This window comes from Ruditapes philippinarum, unplaced genomic scaffold (genome assembly GCF_026571515.1).
Source record: "Ruditapes philippinarum isolate M1 unplaced genomic scaffold, ASM2657151v2 ctg713_1_1_1_1, whole genome shotgun sequence".
Lineage (NCBI taxonomy): Eukaryota > Metazoa > Mollusca > Bivalvia > Venerida > Veneridae > Ruditapes > Ruditapes philippinarum.
In genome coordinates this window covers 109,136-130,213 of record NW_026864226.1, presented here as the reverse complement: position 1 = coordinate 130,213, position 21,078 = coordinate 109,136, and the positions used below count along the sequence as shown (strand labels likewise).

The window sequence follows — 21,078 nt, the reverse complement described above, 5'->3', positions numbered from 1 at the left end:
TTTCTCTGTGATGTAAACGTTTTCATCTCATTTAAACACATGTAAAACCTGTGCCAACAAAGAAAATTGCGGGAAACGTTATAATTACGTTGTTTTGATGTGTATGACGTCATTCTGTCAGTATTAGAAGACATTTTGAAGTTGCGGTTATTTTACGCTCGTGCTTTGAAGAATATGTGCTAAAAACAGCTTTATTAAAAATGGACGTCACGGTTCCAGCAAAACTTCGGACAGTTATACAGTTCTGTGTAAATCAATGATCGAAAGTGTGACAAATAAACCGTCAGTGTGTCGTTCTCTAGTTCTCAGCTTGGAGCAGAAGTACTCAGTCATTCACCATATTCGCCTGATCTTTCCCCGTGTTACCTCGCCTTGTTTTCCAGGTTAAAGAAAGAGTTGAGAGGGAAACGTTTTGACAATCTGGACGAGTTGAGAGGAGCCACCCAATGCATACAGTACTGTCATCATTCAGCCAGGAATGGTATGCGAGTACATTTAGAGACTGGGTCCGCCGCCATGAAAAATGTGTGCGGATTAAAGGGGAATACTTTGAAAAGTTATAAGGCAAAACGGTAACATAGATTACTTCCTATGATAGCATAACGTCGTTTGTGACGTCGTGAGATGCGCCGCGTTTTGTCATGTCTATGTATATAAACTGGTGCAGAATCGTTAATTCTTGTACAATCTTTACAATATTTTGAGAATTTGTCGACATATGCTCACTTAATAAAATACTAGAATTTCATGTGATTTGCTTTATTACTTTTTGTTTTATGCAGCGTGTCCACGAATTTTTGGATCACCCCTCGTATTATAGCATGGAGAAAAACAGAATCCCTTAAGAAAGCGCAACACGGCAAAATTGAAAATGTGGCAGGCTCGGTTTGATTAAAGTAACTTAGAAATGATACAAATTAAAAGAAATACACACAGCGTTATTGAAAGCGAGAAAAAACAAAAGATAAATAACACTTCTCGATGCCATGTGTAATTATGACATAAACATTATTTGATTATCTAGATCTCAAGGGACTTGGATATCTTTACAAAGCTCTTTCCCGTAAAGTATATTGTTGTCAGATAATCTAGATGGTATATCACGTGCCAGTTCTATCTTTTTGTAATTACGACAGAAAATACGCATTAACGCTAATCTGTGAATTTCCCATTTCTTCCTTAACAATATTTCTTTAACTAAGTTTTGTTGAAGCGATCGATTATCCTATTCATCAGAGGATATCTTTCTGGATAAGAAACATATATTATGAAGAAACGTCTTTATTTCAAGGCCAAGTACTATAATAATTGACATTTGATTGCATCTTCTTATTTTTACACTTCATATAAAAAATGAATTATATTGTTATCCTTATATTGTTATTCTTACTTTTGTTTGATAAATATAAATAGGTACAACGTATGCTATTTTTATATTATTTAAGGTCTCAAAAATAATAAACAGAGCGTTCCAAGTTGATATTACTCTTTGATGAAAAAAGAATTGGATAAAATGTGATCCGTCGGAGGCATTAGTCACAACAAAATTTTATGAAAATTGCAAACTCGGTTTGATTGAGTCTGTACACGAGGGATAATGATAAAGCGAAACATCCTTCACACGCCTAGCATTGTCTTGAGCAATACTCAGTTTTCAACACAAGTGTTTGAATCATTGATCCCGGAAGATTAAAAAAATATAACAACACTGAAGTGAGGTCAGGGGCAACATTTAACAGCTACACACAGCACTTAGCATCTGCTACAACCCATCTAAATACATGGCAGAGATAAATGTACTATAATTAGTTCATGAAACATTTCATTATTTATTGAATACATTTGTTAGAACTAGATTATGTGGTCAAAAGAAAGTTACGCATCTTAAAAGCTTGAAGCCGGTATGATGTCTTAAGAATTCCGAGTATAAGCATAATAGAAATAACTTATCATTAGTTAGGCATTGTAACAAGGATTAGATTAATGGACTCTTAAGTTTAGGATATAGGATATATTGTCAATTTTGCCCAAAAGATATTCCATTACTGCAATTTCCAATACAGAGCGTGTATGAAGGTATCTATTAGTAATTAGGTATCTATTGTGCGGCAGTAGCGAACGCTGGTGTAAAGAAGAGAAGTGGGCGGCTCACTAAGGTGATTATATTTTCGTTACCATCGGCAGAAAAATTGGAACATCCGAGGGTATAGGAACTATTAAATTTAAAAACGTCCAGGAACAGCCTTGCAGAGAAAAGAATTCTTCGTTTAAATATAATTCCGGATTTACTTTAAATAAGACAAAAATGTAAGTTTTTTATAATAAAATGCTAGATTTTGCATTTATTATTTTATTTACATTTTCATTGAGATAACATCTAGTTGTACATCAAAGGAAATCTGTTTTTGTAAAGCATGAAGAAATAGACTTTAGCTTTATTGTACTAAGACTGTTTCTTAATATGACTCCAAATTTCTAAATAATTTCTGCGCAGGTAAAATTGATTTATTATTATACCAAATAATTTTTAAATCAATAAGAGGCATTTTACATTTTTTATCATTTAAATAGATAATTAAAGAAAGCAGATTACCAATAAAAAAATAACCGAAATGAAAAGACATTATATTATAGGAAGAATATAAAAAATCTCTAATTTAAACTGATGTTTAATTCTTAACAATACATCATTTTACGGCGGCGTTTATTTCATTGTCTTAAGTAGAAATATATTTTACTCAATTTTTATAAGGAATGCCAAACTTTCGGGAAATAAATATATTACTAAACTATTGAGATATCTTTTAATATTAATGCATAGTTACTTTATTATTTTTCTATGTTGATTTTACATTTGCATTAAAAATATTAAGTCACCTAATGCCTCAGAAATCCATATTTTTTGTTTAGAAATATCAGACATTTGTTTAATAATGCTTTAATAATGGATTTAGAACATGCAAAATGTTTTACAACTGACGAAAGTAGTGCTGAACATGAAGGTGTCATTAAGGTAGCAAAATGTAAATAAAATAATATTTTGACTTCCATACAAAATACAAATTTGCTATAATTATACCAAAAAGCAAAAGATAGTTCATAAATGTGGCAAATGAGTATTTATTTGAAACTGTAACAAAATACCAAAAGTAAAAAGTTTTTTTTTTTGAAAAAAAAGACAACAGCCTTTCTGAGGCATACTGGGCCTTACGTTTGTTTAGTTAAAAAGATTATAAAGATAGTTAATGTAAAATATGATAAACAAGATCGACAAAGAAAGACGACGTTCAATGAACGCAACCACCACACGGCCCACCAACAAGATAAAAGATTATTTTGATTTTTCATGTTTGTTAATGATAGTTAATGCAATGTAACGTATAGCAATTCTAAAGTCACTTTTAAACCAGCAAATGTAATAATGTTTATTGCTGATCTTGTTTTAAACATTTTTCTTTTCCAATAAAAAATGGAATTCTATTGGTTTGACTGAGCCTGTTCATGGACGGTTCGGAAAGTGCAACCGTCCATGCCCCTAGCACCGACTTAATTAAGCAGAATTCAACATTTAATCATGGTAATGGTAAAATGTTGAATTTATTATTTACTTTTCTTTTATTCAAGGTGGAGTACTAAAGGTAATGCAGTAATGTATATTGCTGTCGGTGTTATCTTTGTCTACAACGTTGCAGCTAATGCTGTACATGATATTATGCAACTACATCAATTGAATCATCAACAAATCAAAAGACAGAATGTGGATTATCAGGACCCAAGTTCAGGACAGCCAGACCAAGAGGTAAATATTTTTTCAGCAAAAAAAAAAAATTTATGACAAAAAAAGTAAAAATAGAGTTAAAGTATTTACGTAGCAGTTATTATTTCATTTGCCCGTAGCAGTTTGCTTCTTTTACTCTCCCCCGTTAATGTTCGGGATATTGTTAGGTCACTTTTCGGTTGTTCTGTGCGGATGAATATTGTCCGTCTGAGGTTGTTCTGTTTACATCGTTCAGTTTTGTTTATCTTTTTTCATATCTTAAAAAACTCAATTCATATACAAAAATAGAGAAAGTAGGAATCCCTAAAGAAAGTCCAAAACGGCAAAATTGAAAATGTTGCAGGTTCTGTTTGATTGAGCCTGTTCATAGACGCTACTGTCAAGTGCAAATATCAGATTTAGTTTATGCAAGGAATGAAAGATTAAACTGTGCTTTAAAGAACGTATATGTCTTCATTCTTTACCTTCGCATTTGAATCTTTATCCTTTTAACCTGAAATTTTGAGAATAAAGATTATCAACGGAAAGTGACGTTCATTGAGCGCGGCCCCCGAGAGCGTTTAGAAATATATAGAGGATATTTGTTAAGTTCAGTGTAAGATCGGAAAATATTTCACCGAGTGAGCACCAAAATGAATATTTCACGAGTGGCGCAGCCACGAGTGAAATGTGAACTTTTGCTGTTCACGAGGTGAAATATATTTCGATCTTACATTAAACTAAACAAATTTTCTTTTTATTACATGCAAACAAACGTTAAAAAGGACTTTTTTTACCTAATACTAAATGAATAGCGCTCCAAATAATTATACAACGTGACGTCATTTACGACATCACGTTATCAAGTTCGTTTCCAGTTCTGTGTAGGCTGATATTTCACTGAAACAACGTAAGGGGCTTAAATTCAAAACAGTGAAATTATCTAATTGATAATTTCACTGTTTCAAACAGTGAAATTCACTGATATATTTATATAAACCATCGAAAAGCATGTTATAATATCAAGTTTACCACCGAAAAAAATGCACCCAGTAGGGCATTGACAAGAAATTCGCCAAAATGAACTGGATAGTGCATTAAGGAGAAAGCTTAATCAGTTTACATAGCTGTATATTATAAGAATATAAAAAAGGCTCATCATAATTTTCCCGCTTAATTTGTATTTGGAATGAATCAATTTCAGTTAATTAAATTTCAGTACGATACTTGTACCTGAAAGACAATAGGCATCGGGCAGACATTTCTATCTTTAAAATACAGTAAAGAAAAATAATTAAAATAACAAAAAAAAACATTATAAGGCATGGCTCTTCAAAACCTTGTCGTACATTATTTTCTATTTTGGTCTTTTGCATTATTTTCTCATTGGGTCTTTTGCCGTCTACAATAGAATGTCCATAAAACCTCAACCTAATATTACATTTTTTAGGAACTTTCTTAGAACACAACTATAGATGACATACATGTGAACGTCAATGTAATATTTCAATCTTAACTTATGTAATTTTACAATCTTAACTTCTCTGCCCTTGTCGTCAAAATTCGAATAAAGACCTTGAACATATAAGTTTGAATACACAAAAAAACTGATACGAAGTTTCGGTCTAATCTAAACTTCTAAATGAGTAGTAGGTAAATGCTTTTTTTGTAAAACCATGCTTTCATTACAGAAATACATTTTAAAATTTTCAATCATTTTCTGTTCTTATAATTAAGCTTTTTGGCATTTGGCAGTTCATTGGTCAATATAATATACTGTGATATGTTTTACTAAAAATTTTCTTTTTTTTTTTGTTTACTTATATTATCTTTTTACATAGGTTTTCTTTTTATCATCGTCTTATATGACGGCCCGGATTTTCTTTTTTACTTTTGATGTATTACCTTTTTGTGCCTATAATATCCAAATACAAATGAAATAAAAAGATGGTTATGTGAAATACTTTAGTGATTCTACATAACTGTACTTAAGTTACTTGCAAAGAAAAGTGTCTACGAAGATCATTATGAATAGCTAAAAAGTATATGAAAATGTATCGGCCCGTTCGTTGTTGGTTTTTGTTTTTGGTTTTTTCGGTGTTGATGTACAATTTGATGAAGGTCTGGGATAGTGAATTATGTGTTGAGTTTCAAATCATGTGCTCGATCTGTTTACCACAATAATGATTTTAAGTGTAAAGAACTTCACAAGAATGAAAAGTGTTAAAACCTTTAAAACAAAAATCCGACTATGAATCATATACATTTTTGTAAATATGCGACATAACATTTACCTATGAGTATATTTCTTTATTATCTTTCGCATCTCTGTCCGTTTGAAGTGGCCCAGTTGATATATGTAAGAAATTAATATTTTATGTTTAAGACCTCTGTGGAGTTTGTTTGCCTTGGGACTATGCAAAATTGGCGGATTTCACATTTGGCTGCTGAACACAAATTGATTCACAAAGTTACTTGAAGTTGGCAATCCTTAATACTGACATGGGTGTACAATGCATTTGCCAGTTTGTATAAGAATTGCAGACACTATTTAAATCTTGATGCTTTTTTTAGGTATATTAAATATAGAAAACCTATTCTTTAACGAAAATAAAAGTTGAGGTAAAGTCGTTTTTGTTCGAAAATAACAATAAGCAAAATAAGGTGAAAAAAAAGAGAATGATTCAAGTAAATTATTATTTAATATCCCAATAACGGATATAAACATTATGTTTGCAAATAGATGATAATATTATGGGTTGGACGGACACACCCATTTAAGGAAGCGACAGGGTTGATATGACATTTTTGATGAACCTTTATTTCAATCCAATGGCTAAGTTTTGTCATGCGAAAGCAAGCAAAATAAACGCACAGTCTCTAAACGTTAGCCAGACGTGAAAATTAATTTGTTGTCTCGACTAATTCCAAACTACTCAATCGTTTCTTTAGTCTGAACGAAATGGTTTTTGAAGCGTAGCATCAGTGATGACAAAACATTCACCTAGGGAACATTACAGTGCTTGATTGAATTTCTTGTTCATATACAATGTCCTCTAAAATAATAGCAGTTGGTCATTTGTATTATCAGCGAAAACACTTTTGTTAACTTTTGAAACATAATATTAAAAATTAAGGATAGCTCGGATGTCTGTAAAGCTAAGGCAACCACTCATGAATATTTTAATAAAAGATAAAGCAAAGGCGCACAAATAGGAGAATATTTACGTAAGTACAAGTAGTGCTATGCTATTTCAATTAAGAATCTTTTCCTTAGTGTAGCTGAAAACTGCAACTATACTATTTTTTTCAAGCACAGAGTCAACAGCATCTTAATATACATGAGAAAGTGCAACTAATAAAAACTAAGGTGTCATATTTTATTACAGGGTATTATTATTAACTAGACTTTTTTACGTTTCTCCAGGATCCTAGTGTGCGTGTATACGTGTTTGTGAAAGGGTTTGTTCAATACACCATACATAGACTGCACGCATAGCAGTACTAGATTGTACAGTATTATTACATCTAATTACATTAATAATCATATGTTTTCGAAGTATAATTTTAATATGCCCAAAAGAAAGTTATGGTTTCATTAAACAATGTTTTAGTCAATAAAATCGTTTTATCAAATACGTCAATCTTATTTGATATATACCAACTGTGTTGGTCTAATACTGGTATAATGTTGAAAAGAAAATGAAAAACGATCCTTTACGGGGAAATTCCAATTTAGCCTAAATATATCATTTCCTGAATGGATAAGAAAGCATTTGTAGAGATAAAAACGCTCGATGCCACTTGTATATCTCCTAAATACAACTTTGTTATCAATCTATCATTACTCAAGATCTTATTTGTCATGGTCAAGATCGAAATCAGTTGACCTGGTTGATAAATCCGTTCATTGAAACAGTAAAGACATTAGAAGCCAGACGTTTCCTTCAATCGTCAAGGTTCTATTAAATTGATAGTTTTACATCGAAGACGTGCTGTATACAGCGTTATTTTGTATAAATATACCGATATCTAAAGTGTGCGATATTATTGTTTGCTAAATTGACAGTTCAGTTTAACTATCATTAGCTCAAAATGTGCTTTGTTATTTATCCGGTGTCAAGAAAAATTCTATTTGAAACTTAAGTATGTTTTGAAATAAATATATGTTTGTTGACATAAAAAAGATGTTTCTTTTAAAAAAACTCTTTTGGAAATCTAAACTTTTAACGTTTCGTTGGACCAGAAGAAACTTTGCTATTGACTTTCACTCTATCTTAAATTGTTGTTCAAACACCAAGATGGCTTATTTGACATCTGATATAACCTGCACATTCTATTTTTTAATTAACAAATACATGTATAGATATATTCTTGAAATGTAACTTTTCTAAAATGATAAAATATTGTCGCATCTATTATGTTTGAAATGTTCAATTATTTTACTTTTAAATGATTAAATTCATACTTAAAGCTGTTAAGATACAGTAATTTGAAAAATCGTCAGTGTTCTGTTTTGAGTAACTCAACTTATTTTCAGAGTGTTGAAACATAAAGATGGTATCAGATTTAATTGCGGAACGTTTAACAAGACTTTATTATAGATATGAGGAAATTTAAGCTTGATTTGAAGCTATTGAAAAACTAAAGTTTCCGTGTCATGGTGTTTTAAGATAAAAGATAAATCTAAAAATAGATTAAGGCTGAAAAAAGCAATTTTATAGTAACTATTTTAGACCAATACCGTTATAATAATATATCTATGTTGTTATTTATTGCATCAGTTGTCGAATAACTTTTCTTATTAACGTGTCTTTGGGGTATTTTCGTTGATTTATTTGTGTAATTAATTATGATATATCTTAAAGGCGACAGCTTAATTCGTCTATAGCTACACTTTAACGCGAATAAATAGATCAGATTGCCAAATCATTCTAACATAAGGCAAGGTGACTTTAAACACAATTATACTGTTTTAAGTGTTAATCTTATGTTTAAATTGGCAAACATTTTGCAAAAAGGATAATAATATGTACTTTTTACCTCTTTTTAGGAATACGCTACCTAAACAAAAAGTGAAAAACGTCATAAAAACAATTGGTTTAAAAGTCTGTTATATAGATGAGTTTTTAATGTAATAGTGGTATACTGTGCACATAGAAAAACACTAAAGTTAAATGCTTAAAATATCTTTAAGCTGTTCTTGAATTTGTGAATGCAATGTCTTGAAATATAATAAGGCAAAGCATTTTTATCAAGTTGAGTTGATTTAGATAAATTTAAAGAAATTCCCGTGCACCACGTATTTTATTGAATAAGAATTAAAGTAGAATTAAAATTGGAAACATGTACGGCAATATGTTAATTTATATTTACTTCTGTACATGTACTCTCATTTGCACTTAGATGGGCATAATATTCATTATAACATTAAAAGGACATAACTATATGTTAGAAAAAGGTCATTATTGGGTAATTGTTTGGGATTTTTTCTTACTGGGCATTATGTAGAAAAAAGTTCTGTCATTTTAAAACGTTCTTATTTCCTTACCCAATTTTCAAAGTTACCTCTCTCGTTTCTAGATTTACTCGGACAATTATTCTAAGTTAAAAAAAGAGAGAAAATGATCGCGTGCTTATGTGAAAAACGTGGATTACTTGTCATTTAAACCAAACGAATGTCCTGTCGTATAAAATGACGTTTGGATTATTTGATAATTCATACAATTTGAGACGAGATCATAAAAAGCGTGAAACAGATATTGCTTTATTCTGTAGAATCTCTTTGACAATTTCTGTGCTGTCAAGGTAATAAAAAGCTGCACTTTATTCAGGATTCAATTAATTATGCTTGCTTTCATACGAGAACATTGCCTGCTATCATCAATTCCGAATGAGTCTCTTCAAACTGAATGGAATAAAAATCACACTTTGACGAACTTTCTGTTGCAATAAACCTATATGTAGTTCATTTGTATATTTGCACATTTTTAAATGATTTTGTAGGGCTAAGTCTTCGTATTGCCATTTACTGATAACGAAAATACCTTACAATAAATTATGGAGAAAACAGTCTTTTTTGTTTCCCTTAGCTTGCGTGAAACACTTTATCTAGTCTATCACCGGTGGCTGTACTCAGGTGCCCGCTCGTTCATACAAAAATACACGGAGGGGCACATGAGGTGTTCGTCTGCCATTTAAGCTATAAAGTCGCCAAATGATCATAGCAGTGTAGGCGTGACTTACAACCAAACAAAAAACAACAAAAACAAACAAAACATCATTGTGTTGTTTCATTATAGTTATGACTAGACATTTGACTTCTTTTTAAATTATTTTTGAAAAATATTCATAGTGCTATTTAACACACTTGTTAAACTGATCAACAATACAATGCCTTGAGGGATATAGTTATTATGATTATAAGATCGGAAATGAACGTTTTTTTTTCATCAGTTATTGCATAGTGATGATATGGAAAAAACTATTAAAATTATTACATTAAACGGAAGTATATACAGTTACTAAGATTAATTTATACTATTTTAGGAGAAAAAATAATTTCAGCTATCCAATTATTGAAATTAGTCCTAAAAATTATGGATCATATAACTGTTTTATAGAATTATTAATATAATGTTACATACTCCATTTACGATTTGAAGAAACCAATATTTCCATTTATCAAATATCCGTTAGGTCAGTGACATTTTATGATAAACTTTTTATATTTGTTCACGTGATTCATTACATTAACGTGTCTTTTTATGCGACTTCAAAAATCATGTCGGGTATATGTTTGTTATATTTTTTATGCTATAATATTGTGTGAAACATTACCGACAAAGATGCAATATCTCATAGTTAAAATATAGACCGGCCAAATATATTTCGTTCGGAATAAAATATTTTCCTCAACTGATAAACGCAGATTACTGATGTGTAACTAACATTGCCTTCTCAGCTTATAGGTCAATGTCAAAGTCTCTTTGACCTAGTGTAAGTATAGAAATTGGTTTTTGTTCCTGATTACGATCAAAGTAAACAAACGTATTAAAGTAAAGATGAGATTAAATTTTAAATTGTATAATATAAATGCTCACAAAACGGTACTAGATCAAATGTACGGGTTGGCATATGAACGTCATGATATTTCATATATATCAAACATCAGTCAAGTCACTGTAAAACGCCAGTTAATTACATGGTGATTTTAAAACAAAGTGATTGACAAATATCATTACTTTTTACTTATGACAAGTATTTATCGACATTATCAAAGTTGCTTTTCTGCACTCTAGGGATAATGGCAACAGCACTTTCAATGGTAAGAGCAAACTTTACAAGTGTTTGAATGTTTCTCCTTGGAAAATACATTACAAAATTATAATTCATGCCTTAAAAAATACTTTAAATGTTAATCATAATGTTTATTTCTAAGTGAATAAACTGTAAGAAAAGTGTATATTTTTCTCTATTATCAATATTATTTCAAACCATAAAACTATCTTTACAAACAGAGGATTTTATCATTCAGAAATTCTGCGATGATATTGGATCTCAAAGATAGCAAATCGACTGGTTTTTCAATTTATCTTCCTCAAATCAAACTTAGAATATATTTTTCGTAGAATTTTTATTTAAATACAAAGTATATTCCAAACGATACAAAGTATATTCCAAACGATAAATGAAAATAAATAAAAAAAAGAAAAACATGCCTCTACATGTATTATTCGGTACTTTTACATTGAAGAAATATTTTAATCAAAGCTTATATCAGTTGAATTGTAAGAAAACTAAAAGCGATGCTTCAAAATTGCATTTTTTTATAATTCCCATCGGTTTCCATTTAAACAAGCGCAAAATAATTCAGTCAAACCAAATGACCAGGTTATAGAAATAAGAGTAGAACCAGACGTAGATGTTAATACCAAATTGTTGTCTTGGTTTATTCGAAAATACTTTATCGCTGTCAACAGGTTAAATAAATAGATTGTTTGAAGGGTTGTTGACTTGATGACAGAAAATCACCAAGGAAACATAACGGTGCTTGATAATAATTATTCTTCAGACAAATTTGTTAACTGATTGCATGCCTTTTTGCGGTGAAAGATTTCAGATTATTTGGACGATTATACACATCATTAAACCTTACAGTTTTACAAATGATTTTTTTTATTATACAGCTAATGGTAGCCAAGAAGTTATGCGAGTGAAAGGTATCTTACCTTATGACGAAGCAATAAACGTTTCCTAGGAAATTATACAAACCAAGTAACAAACGAACAATTAATTGTATACTAATTACATGGATTTTAACTATTCATTACTTTATATTTATCCAATATTATCGGAAATTTACAAATTATAATACTTGTTTTGTAGTTTTAAGCCGAAATGAAACAGGCATTCTACGTATGAAACGGCCACATACAACATCATGAAACTTTATGAAAAAACTTTCAACAATTTATTAAAATTGTAATAGGAAAAGTATAATAACTAAAGTAAATACAGGTTAATAAAAATACCAATTAAAACAAGAGGTGAAACAAAGAAGTTTTTTTTATCTTGGAAATAGGTATATTATGCATGATTTCTTTGATTGTTTACAGAATAAATTTGAAGATAAAATCGTATAGTGCTATTTAACTGTATCTGTAAAACTCTAAATATAAAACAATCATTTTACTGTTTCCTCCTTATATTATGATAGTGCTGCTAATGTTTCAAAATTGTGTGCCAAAACTGAACTTGCATTATGTGAATACGATTGTATTTTTATTACTTTTTAATATATTTTTATAACTTCATGATTCTAAAACTGTTTATGGTATTGTATTACGAAAATGCTATAATTATATAATTTACTATTTTACAACTCTTTTTATACTATGTCAAGTATGGAACATAATAAGAGACGTAGACATGTTTTTTTTCTCTCAAATAATTCTGGCAGGGCGTTACCCTCCTAGTATCCTTCAGTTGGAAGATAATAACGATAATAATAAAACCCATTTCAGACACTTTTGACAGACGTTGTTTTGTTTTATCATTTATATATGTTTTGATTGAAAAGTTCCTCGAGCAAAATATTTACTTAATATGAAAAGTCACACAGTTATAATAACAAAATTCAGATGTGAAAACTTACTTCAAAAACAATATTGAGGTTACTTTCAACTGTGTTTTAGTTCACACATACGGTTATAATAACAAAATAAAGATGTGAAAACTTCAAAGACAATATCATCAGAATTTACTTTAAAATTTGCCTTTGTTATAGGTCTTTTGTTTAAATAAGACAAAGAGGGAAAATGCAGATTTTTTTGCAGTTTACTTATCTACATTGAATTTTCAAAAGAGTATATGAAGATTCATAGGCAGTGTTTGCTTGAGATTTTTTTTGCGTATGTAAATGATCCAAAGACAATTAAATGTTTTCTTTTTTTTCAAAGGCCATGGAAGGTGTAATACATAGTGAAAGCACCGTCCGCCGTTCACCGTCTTTTAAGCAAACACCATCGGTTCTCTGATACTGTCGAGATCTATTGATAGTTTATTTGACAATTCATTTGATTTGACGCAGGGAAGGGCGAATATTGCTGTTGACAAAAGCATTTTCCTAGGCTATGTCTGTTCTATGAAGGATTGATTGAAAAGTAATATCAGACTGGTTAACATTCAGGATTGATTGTTTGTTATAATAAAATATTCTGTGGCGTCAGCAGTATTGCTTTAAACTGGTCAAATTAAAATGATAAAGAAAGAAAGTTATTGGATTTGTATGACATTAGATCATCACTGTTGTCAATATTAAGTTCGCTAATTTAACTGTTAAATAAAACAACAATTATCTACTGTATGAGTGGTTTAGTTAGTGATGCGGAAACATTTGCGATTTTAGCGAATTGATGAAAATCGGTAAAATATTCTCTAGCGTGAATATCAGCCAACATATTATTGAGTTCTACCTTATATTTCCCCATGCGAAATGTCTGGCATTTCAAATTCGCTAACTTTTCGATACGCAAAAATATCCACCTTTACAGTATTAAGCTTCAACAGAGTTTAAAACATTTCACTTTAGATATTTATATATTTTAATTTTATTTATTTCGCTTAAAAGCTGCATGCCTCTAGATGAGCCAAAATAGTTCAAGAAAGTCAAACTTGAGAAAAATGTTCTAATATTTTAAGAGCTATTATTTGAATAAAAGTTTAACGATTCAAGATTCAAGTAATAAGTTATAAGTTTTTAATGACTGGTTTTGCGGTATGTATCACTTTTTCCTACTGCATAGGTAAATCAGTAAGGGCTATTTTTGCATATTTTGACCGTGTTTTGGTATTTACATGGATTGCAAGTGCCGTTTGCAATGTATATACATTTTTGTTCATGTCACACATTTTAACATTAAACTTCCCATGAAAATTGGCATGAATCTAAAGGCATGCTGCTTTAATTCATGAAAACAGTTACGCTTTTCATTGAAAATTGTTTGCCTTATTGCTTTAAAAGGTAAAAAATTGATTTGGTCAGTTATTTAGTATCATCATTTATTATATTTAATTTTTATTATGAACAATATGGTAATCTGTTTCTGATTTTGCCAAAATTACATTTTGAAAAAGTAATGATCGTGAACTCTCAGATAAAATATAAACACAGTAATTACTGTTACTAAAATCTGGAAATGACAATATAAAGAAATTTTGTTCTTTGCATTTGCGGTTCTTCTTTTAATTTTACATTTTGCTACTGAATGCGTGAAACCTTCATGGAAGTTGTACTTGTTATAAAGTCACAATAGAGTTTAGTGTTATTTCTCATCTTTGTTTGTAAAAATTATGTTTTCTTTATTAAAAATAATTATAGTTACAGTGTATTTATGACTTTTTAGTTTTTATTTTATTAAGATATTTTTTTGTTTGAAAATTGTGTTTTGTATATTGTTTGGGCATTTTAACCCAAAACTTTGGAAAAAAAAGTTTTGTTCTCTTTTCAAGTTGAACTCATTGTATACCATGAAAATGCAATTATAACATAACGGTTGAACGGTTGATGTAATACAATAAATTACATACCGGTTGAACGGTTGTCATTCTTGTCGATACAACGCGTAAATACAAGGATCGTATAAAATGACAAATTGTAACATGACAATATGAACATTGTTTAATAACTCTGTTTTAAATGTCATATGTTTGATATTTGTTTGTTTGTTTGTTTCATTTTACGCCTTTTACCGACAGTATTTCAGTCATATAGGCGAATAGTTCCCTAACCATCGTTCCTGGAGAATTACACCAGTACAAGACTACCTTCCTCTGCGCTAAACTACCAAACCATCTCCCGGGGATCGAACCTTTGCCAGAAAGGTAACTGGATAAGAAGTCATCGACTCTAACCTCTCGACCACGGAGGCGGTCTAATTTTCTGATATAAACATTCAATTTATACACTGATGTGAGAAGTTACAGCAAAATGGCATAGCTGTTATTATTCAGGTTATTAATAGTTTTTTTATGAAAATTGCTAGAATTTTAGACATGTTTAAAAACTAAAATCTAAAAAAAAATCACCGATAAAATTGATCTTTCCCAAATACATGTAACAGTTGACAAGAAGGAAATCAATAGGTGATATTAATGATAAATACGTTATCATCGGTTCACTCCATTATTTCGCTTTAAAAAGCTACCAACCAATCATCGAAGTCCTTTACTTGGGTGTAACCGTACATTTATTATACATCCTGGAAAAAAAAGTTGTTTAGCTATTTCATTTGCACATTACTTGTCATTCAACCCAACGCTAATTTACTAGTCGTTCAAATGCAATCATTTTTTTCTGTTTCTGATTGCGTCTGAATAAAATTATTGATAGATGTCTAAGTTGACAATTTCTGTAATTTTATAGTAGTCCTCCAATGCATAATTTTTCAACATACTCTGTTTGACAATGTATGTGAAATGAAAGACTGCAATTTTATCAGGGTATTAAAGACTTGTCACAGCATAACATAATCTCTTATGTAAACAACATTTCTGTTATGAACTTTAATGGAAGGGAAACTATTTTATTCATCAAGTTTGTAAATTTTAAAGTTACGTTCTGTTAAAACAAAAGTATACATCATTTTTTACAAAAGATAATATAACACTAACAAACGCCCTGTCAAATCTTGAACGTTATCAAGTTCGCACATGTACTGACTTGCTTTCACTGTTTATGATAATACATGTATTTTATGACTTAATAATAATTTTTGTCATAAAATAATCTTCTATTATTTCTTATTATAAACAACACAACAACACAAATATGAATATTGTACGTTTGACTTGGGTATAAATACAAGTGGCATTAATTTTGGACATTCGACTGTGACAACCTACTCAATAAAATTGTAATTGTCAAATTGACACCTATGTTAAAACAATTTTCCGGCGTCAAAATATTTACTATAATTTTATATAGACATCTATGAATATTGAGCAACCCATTAAATAAATATTAATGAAGAAATACAAGTACTGTGTCTATTAAATAAATGTTTTAAATAAATCTTGGATGAGATGCATGGTGATTATGGCCACCATGAATAATTGACTGGATAGTTGTATTTGACAATAACTATAAATTAATACGTCTGTGGGATAAAGTCCAGACATTTCTTAATATATCAACATCGTACGGACATCACAATAAATATCTAAATATCAATAAAAGACATTTCCTTGTGATTTATATTCAATTAATCATTATTGTTCATTATTGTCCAGCACAATCTAATTGTCATCATCAGAAGTTTATTATGGCTTTAGGACTTATTCCCAATTTATATTGTATCACTCATAATATAAATTATTATTGCTATATGGATGCATTATTTTGCTTTTTGTTCCATCGTCTTAACGAATGTAGATTTGTCATATGTAGAATGTTTTATCTGCCAATTATTTACCAATTATTTATTAATTATTGATAAATTATTTATCAATTATTTACATTATACATCAAATGGCTGTCTTTTGAAAGGGTAAAGCTACATCTTCTATTATATTTCCTGTACTTGACATCTTAAAACCGTATATATTTCTATATACTGTTGAAGGTTAATCTGCCAATGACAAAAGAATAAAATGTATGTGCAGAAAGTGTATTATGAAAACAAAACTGTCATTAAATAGTATGTAGTCAATTTTTGCAATTCCTTGATATACATGTATTTTACACTGACCTTTCAGATACGGACGAGTTTATTTTAATAGATAAAATAGTTAAGAAAAAATGTCAAGAGTTTTAGAATTGCGTCTTCAGAAGCAAGAACAACTTTGCATAGCTAAACACATTTTGTGAGTGTCTTAAGCAAGATAGAGTTGTATACTTTAAAAACATTAAAGTACTCGAAACATCTTCTCATATTGTTATTTAGCACGGAGAAAGAGGCATATCACTTAAAAATATAAGGATGCCTTTTTATTAAAGCAAAATTTCGTTCTTCCTTGCTTCCTGTCATTTCTTTCCTGTCTTTATCTTCTTGCATGACAACACCAATAGAAAGTTTCCTTTCATGCGAAATGAAAGACAATGAATGTGAGGTCTTCAGTGGGTAGCCAGACGTAAAACTAATTTGTCGTCTAGCCGCATTGGAAACCACATAATATTTCCATAGTCTAAAACCATTGGTTGTCATGGTTTACACCAATGCGATGACAAAAAAAATGACAAAAAAACTTATTAGGAGAACATAATAGTTCCTCCTAACAATGTTATGCGACTAACGATGTGTTGGTCAAAAACACATTTACATCTATTTATAGATATGTTTAAAGGCGTCGGCAATAAATCCCACTATTGCATTTAAATTATCGTCACATATAGGTTAGATCAACTTGGGATGTGCTCGCATCTCATACAAACAATGATGATACTACTTCTTTTTTAAGCATAGTTTCAATTGAATTTACTTTAAATCTCATTCTCAGTGAACCTATTTATGGACGTGTTTGCTATATTACTGTTTGGTCATTTTGGAGAGAACAGATTTATGCATGGTGCATAGGCCACAAGTTCATTCACTATATGAATAGGTAGATTTGCCTATTACCTCAATGAATTTATTTACTTATTTTAAAGGAAGAAAATTAGGTTAGTAAAAACCTTGTCACAAAGTTGATTTAAAATAGTTCAGATGCTTGTTTTCTGTAAATTATGATAAATTCTTTTTTTAACAATACGTCTTACATAGCATTTTATTCAAATTAAGAATCAACTTATTTATCGAACATTTATTTAAAAGAATAGACACAATACATCACACTTATATCTTCATCGTTTTCAATAGATAAAAGAAAAGGGACGTCAATTATATAAGTAATTACTTAAAGAATATAGTTTAACTGTTTTTAACACAAGTTTATTTGACATCTTTGTAGCTGTAGTGTAGCATTTGTAGAATCTATTTCAGGGATTTCCTCAGACAACTCGTTATTTTTTGTCAAAAAGTCTTTGTAATCACTTTAAATATCTCTTTGAAAAGTCTAAATTAAACTTCTCTTGTATATCATAATACGGATCAACGATTCTGCCACACAAAGTTTTTTTGTGTATAAATATTGGTATTTCAAGTGAAAATATCCTTAATAGGGGAATATATTTTCTAACTTCAAAGAAAATGTTACAAGTATTTTACAATATGAAAAACATTTTACAAGTTTATTGAATGAAAGACAAAGCGTCTTATATATTTTTCTCTAAAGATTTTATTGTAGCATCTAGAACATTAAATCACAGAAACAAGCATCAGAGATGTAAAAGAATAATAAACTTTGCACCGTTTTTCTCGTGAAGTTATTTTTATGAGTGTGGTTCCATGTCATATACTTACCACCTGCTGTTGTAAAATATGGGTAATCCCTTGAGAATAGCAACAACAATAATGGTTAAAATTGCAGTCTTAAACTGTTTCTTTTCTAAACTAGCAAATTAATTACACATGTATATATAAATTTAAAAAAAAGGAACGGCGTACACAAACTCCTGTACACTTCTGTTTATGCGAAAAGTTCAGCAAAACCATAATTTATTTTCAGCACACTCAGCATAATTTGCTTGCGTCAGCCGACCATAGGCCATCAAGTTTTTTTTTATTTTACGGATAGTTATTTGACATTCTTGTAATTTAACTTGTAAACTTCAAAGCAAACAACAGATATTGTTTTGTTCAAAGGATTCTCTATGCCAACTTGTGAGCCATCCGTCACTTCAAACGAAATCAAACCAATAATGCTGGGGACAGTACATACGTATTGCTTTCATTTTACGGTTTTTGCATGGCAATATATAGGTATACTGACATAAAACGGACAAGTGTCAGTCTTTAGTTGAGATTTCATCATTTGCCACGTTGTATAAATTAAAGATTGAAAAGTATTTCATTTTAAAAGGTTATACCATGACTATAGTTTTGACGATTGTTGGCTTTTTTCTTTCAGTTATCCAGCTCACAAACAAATATTTCAGGCCCAATTCTTTTCTTTGAATTAATTTAAAAGTTCATTGCATTGATACGCTTTTCTCTTATTTCTATATGTTTTTGACATCTATATTTTGTGATTAAAATGCATCAATGTAACGTTTGAGAAGACGAGATTCTGTGTAAATCTGCCTTTTGTCTTGTCACTATATGAAATACTTTTTATAAATATGTGTAAGCTTGTAAAATTTTTCATGAAAATATTTAAATTTTTTGTTTATTCTAGTGTCGAATTGAAATGTTTTTTGCTACTTGTTTGATAATTTTTTATGCTACCGACCTGTACTTCAAATGATTTTTTGTTAGGGCTGTAAAACGTATATATGCTTCCTCTAGTTGTTTTATTATGGTATATTTTCATGTCTTACTGTCTCTTTTTAACGTTTGTGTTTGCTTTATTATTAGATATACAGTTTTCGTAATTTATGCTTCCGAGGGATCACTGAAAATATGTAATAACTTTAGAAGTTTCACGCAATATATAAATAATATTTAAAAAAAAAACGTAAACATGATAACACTTTATATAGGAGACAATGGCGGTTGCATGCACTGAATGAATAATTGAATATTTTTTACCAAACAGTGACTATAATTGAAGTGCCTGTGATGCCTGGATTAGATATTGCTTAAAATATCATCGTCATCCCATAACCATTGCAAAGTTAAGAATATAAGATCCTTTTTAACTAAACCCAATAAACTGATATGATTCATTAGTTCGTCAACAATTGGTATTAATTTAATTATACAATTCGCATTGGAATTCATTGAATTTGTTTATGAGTCGGAATATTTTATTTTGTTTACATAGATCTAGAGAACAAAGTGTATTAATAAGTCAACTTAAGCTCACAACCTGACTTTGTTAATAGGACATTAAATAATAATTGCCATTTCTTTATAGTCCCTTTTCAGAAAAAAGGTTGCTGACATGGTAATCTTCTTCTCCAATAACAGTGTCTTTTCGTATGACATATTTTAGCTGTTTTGTTGTTAAGGCTGTATTTTGTGGAAATGATATTTTACTCAGCCGGAAATTAATATATGCATTGTAGTAGGAAAGGATTAAGTCGTAACAATGTCGTCGAACATCAAAGCAAATTCTGCATGTGAGAGGCTCATTCGTTCAAATTATCATCAAAACACAGGGATTAAGTCTTGTTTGATTCCTGTTGACAATGTTTCGTGTCACAAGAAAATTTTACTCTTATTTTGGATCGATTCAGTTGTTTTTGTCTTCTATTTTATTGGCAACAAGGCAGCTTTATGACTATATTGTGATACTTTAGAACAAGGAACATGAAGAATAAATGAATTATTACGAGATTGATGATTTTGATTCAAAACACACAACTTTTACTATCTCGCCAACAGTTTTTTTTGCTTTTGATGCTTTAGAAATTCTAAATTTGTTACCTTATACATTAAATTATATATTACATTATATTATATATTACATTATATATATGTATATTATATTATGTATATTATATTTATTCAAGAGCATTGTTAAATATTATTATATTATTTATTTCACTTTACCTTATATTTACACTATTTAAAAGTGTTTGTGGTTTCCTTCTTTAAAAGGACTGTACCAGTATTTATATCAAATGAGCATCGAAATTTTGTTTTTATGATTGTAAAATGAATAATATAGATTTAGCTTTAAAAATTATCAGTATCATGTAAATATCAAAAGCTTAAACTGCATAAATCAGCATTGATTTATAAATACGGAGAGATATTTTGGTCGTCCATGGTATGTAC

General features: G+C 29.8%; 1 protein-coding gene across 2 annotated transcripts in view; it reads left to right on the top strand.

The window, feature by feature from the left end:
• The first annotated feature begins 2,049 nt into the window (after nt 1–2,049).
• The window catches only part of LOC132724874 (uncharacterized), a 43,477-nt gene continuing 24,448 nt past the window's right edge, over nt 2,050–21,078 (top strand). The window contains exons 1-2 of one of the 2 annotated variants that reach the window (XM_060709832.1): nt 2,050–2,307; nt 3,625–3,799. In XM_060709832.1, the coding sequence (XP_060565815.1) occupies nt 2,306–2,307; nt 3,625–3,799 (177 nt within the window). In that variant the 5' untranslated portion in view covers nt 2,050–2,305. The remainder of the gene's footprint in view (nt 2,308–3,624; nt 3,800–21,078) is intronic. The other variant, XM_060709833.1, reaches the window with a different exon arrangement.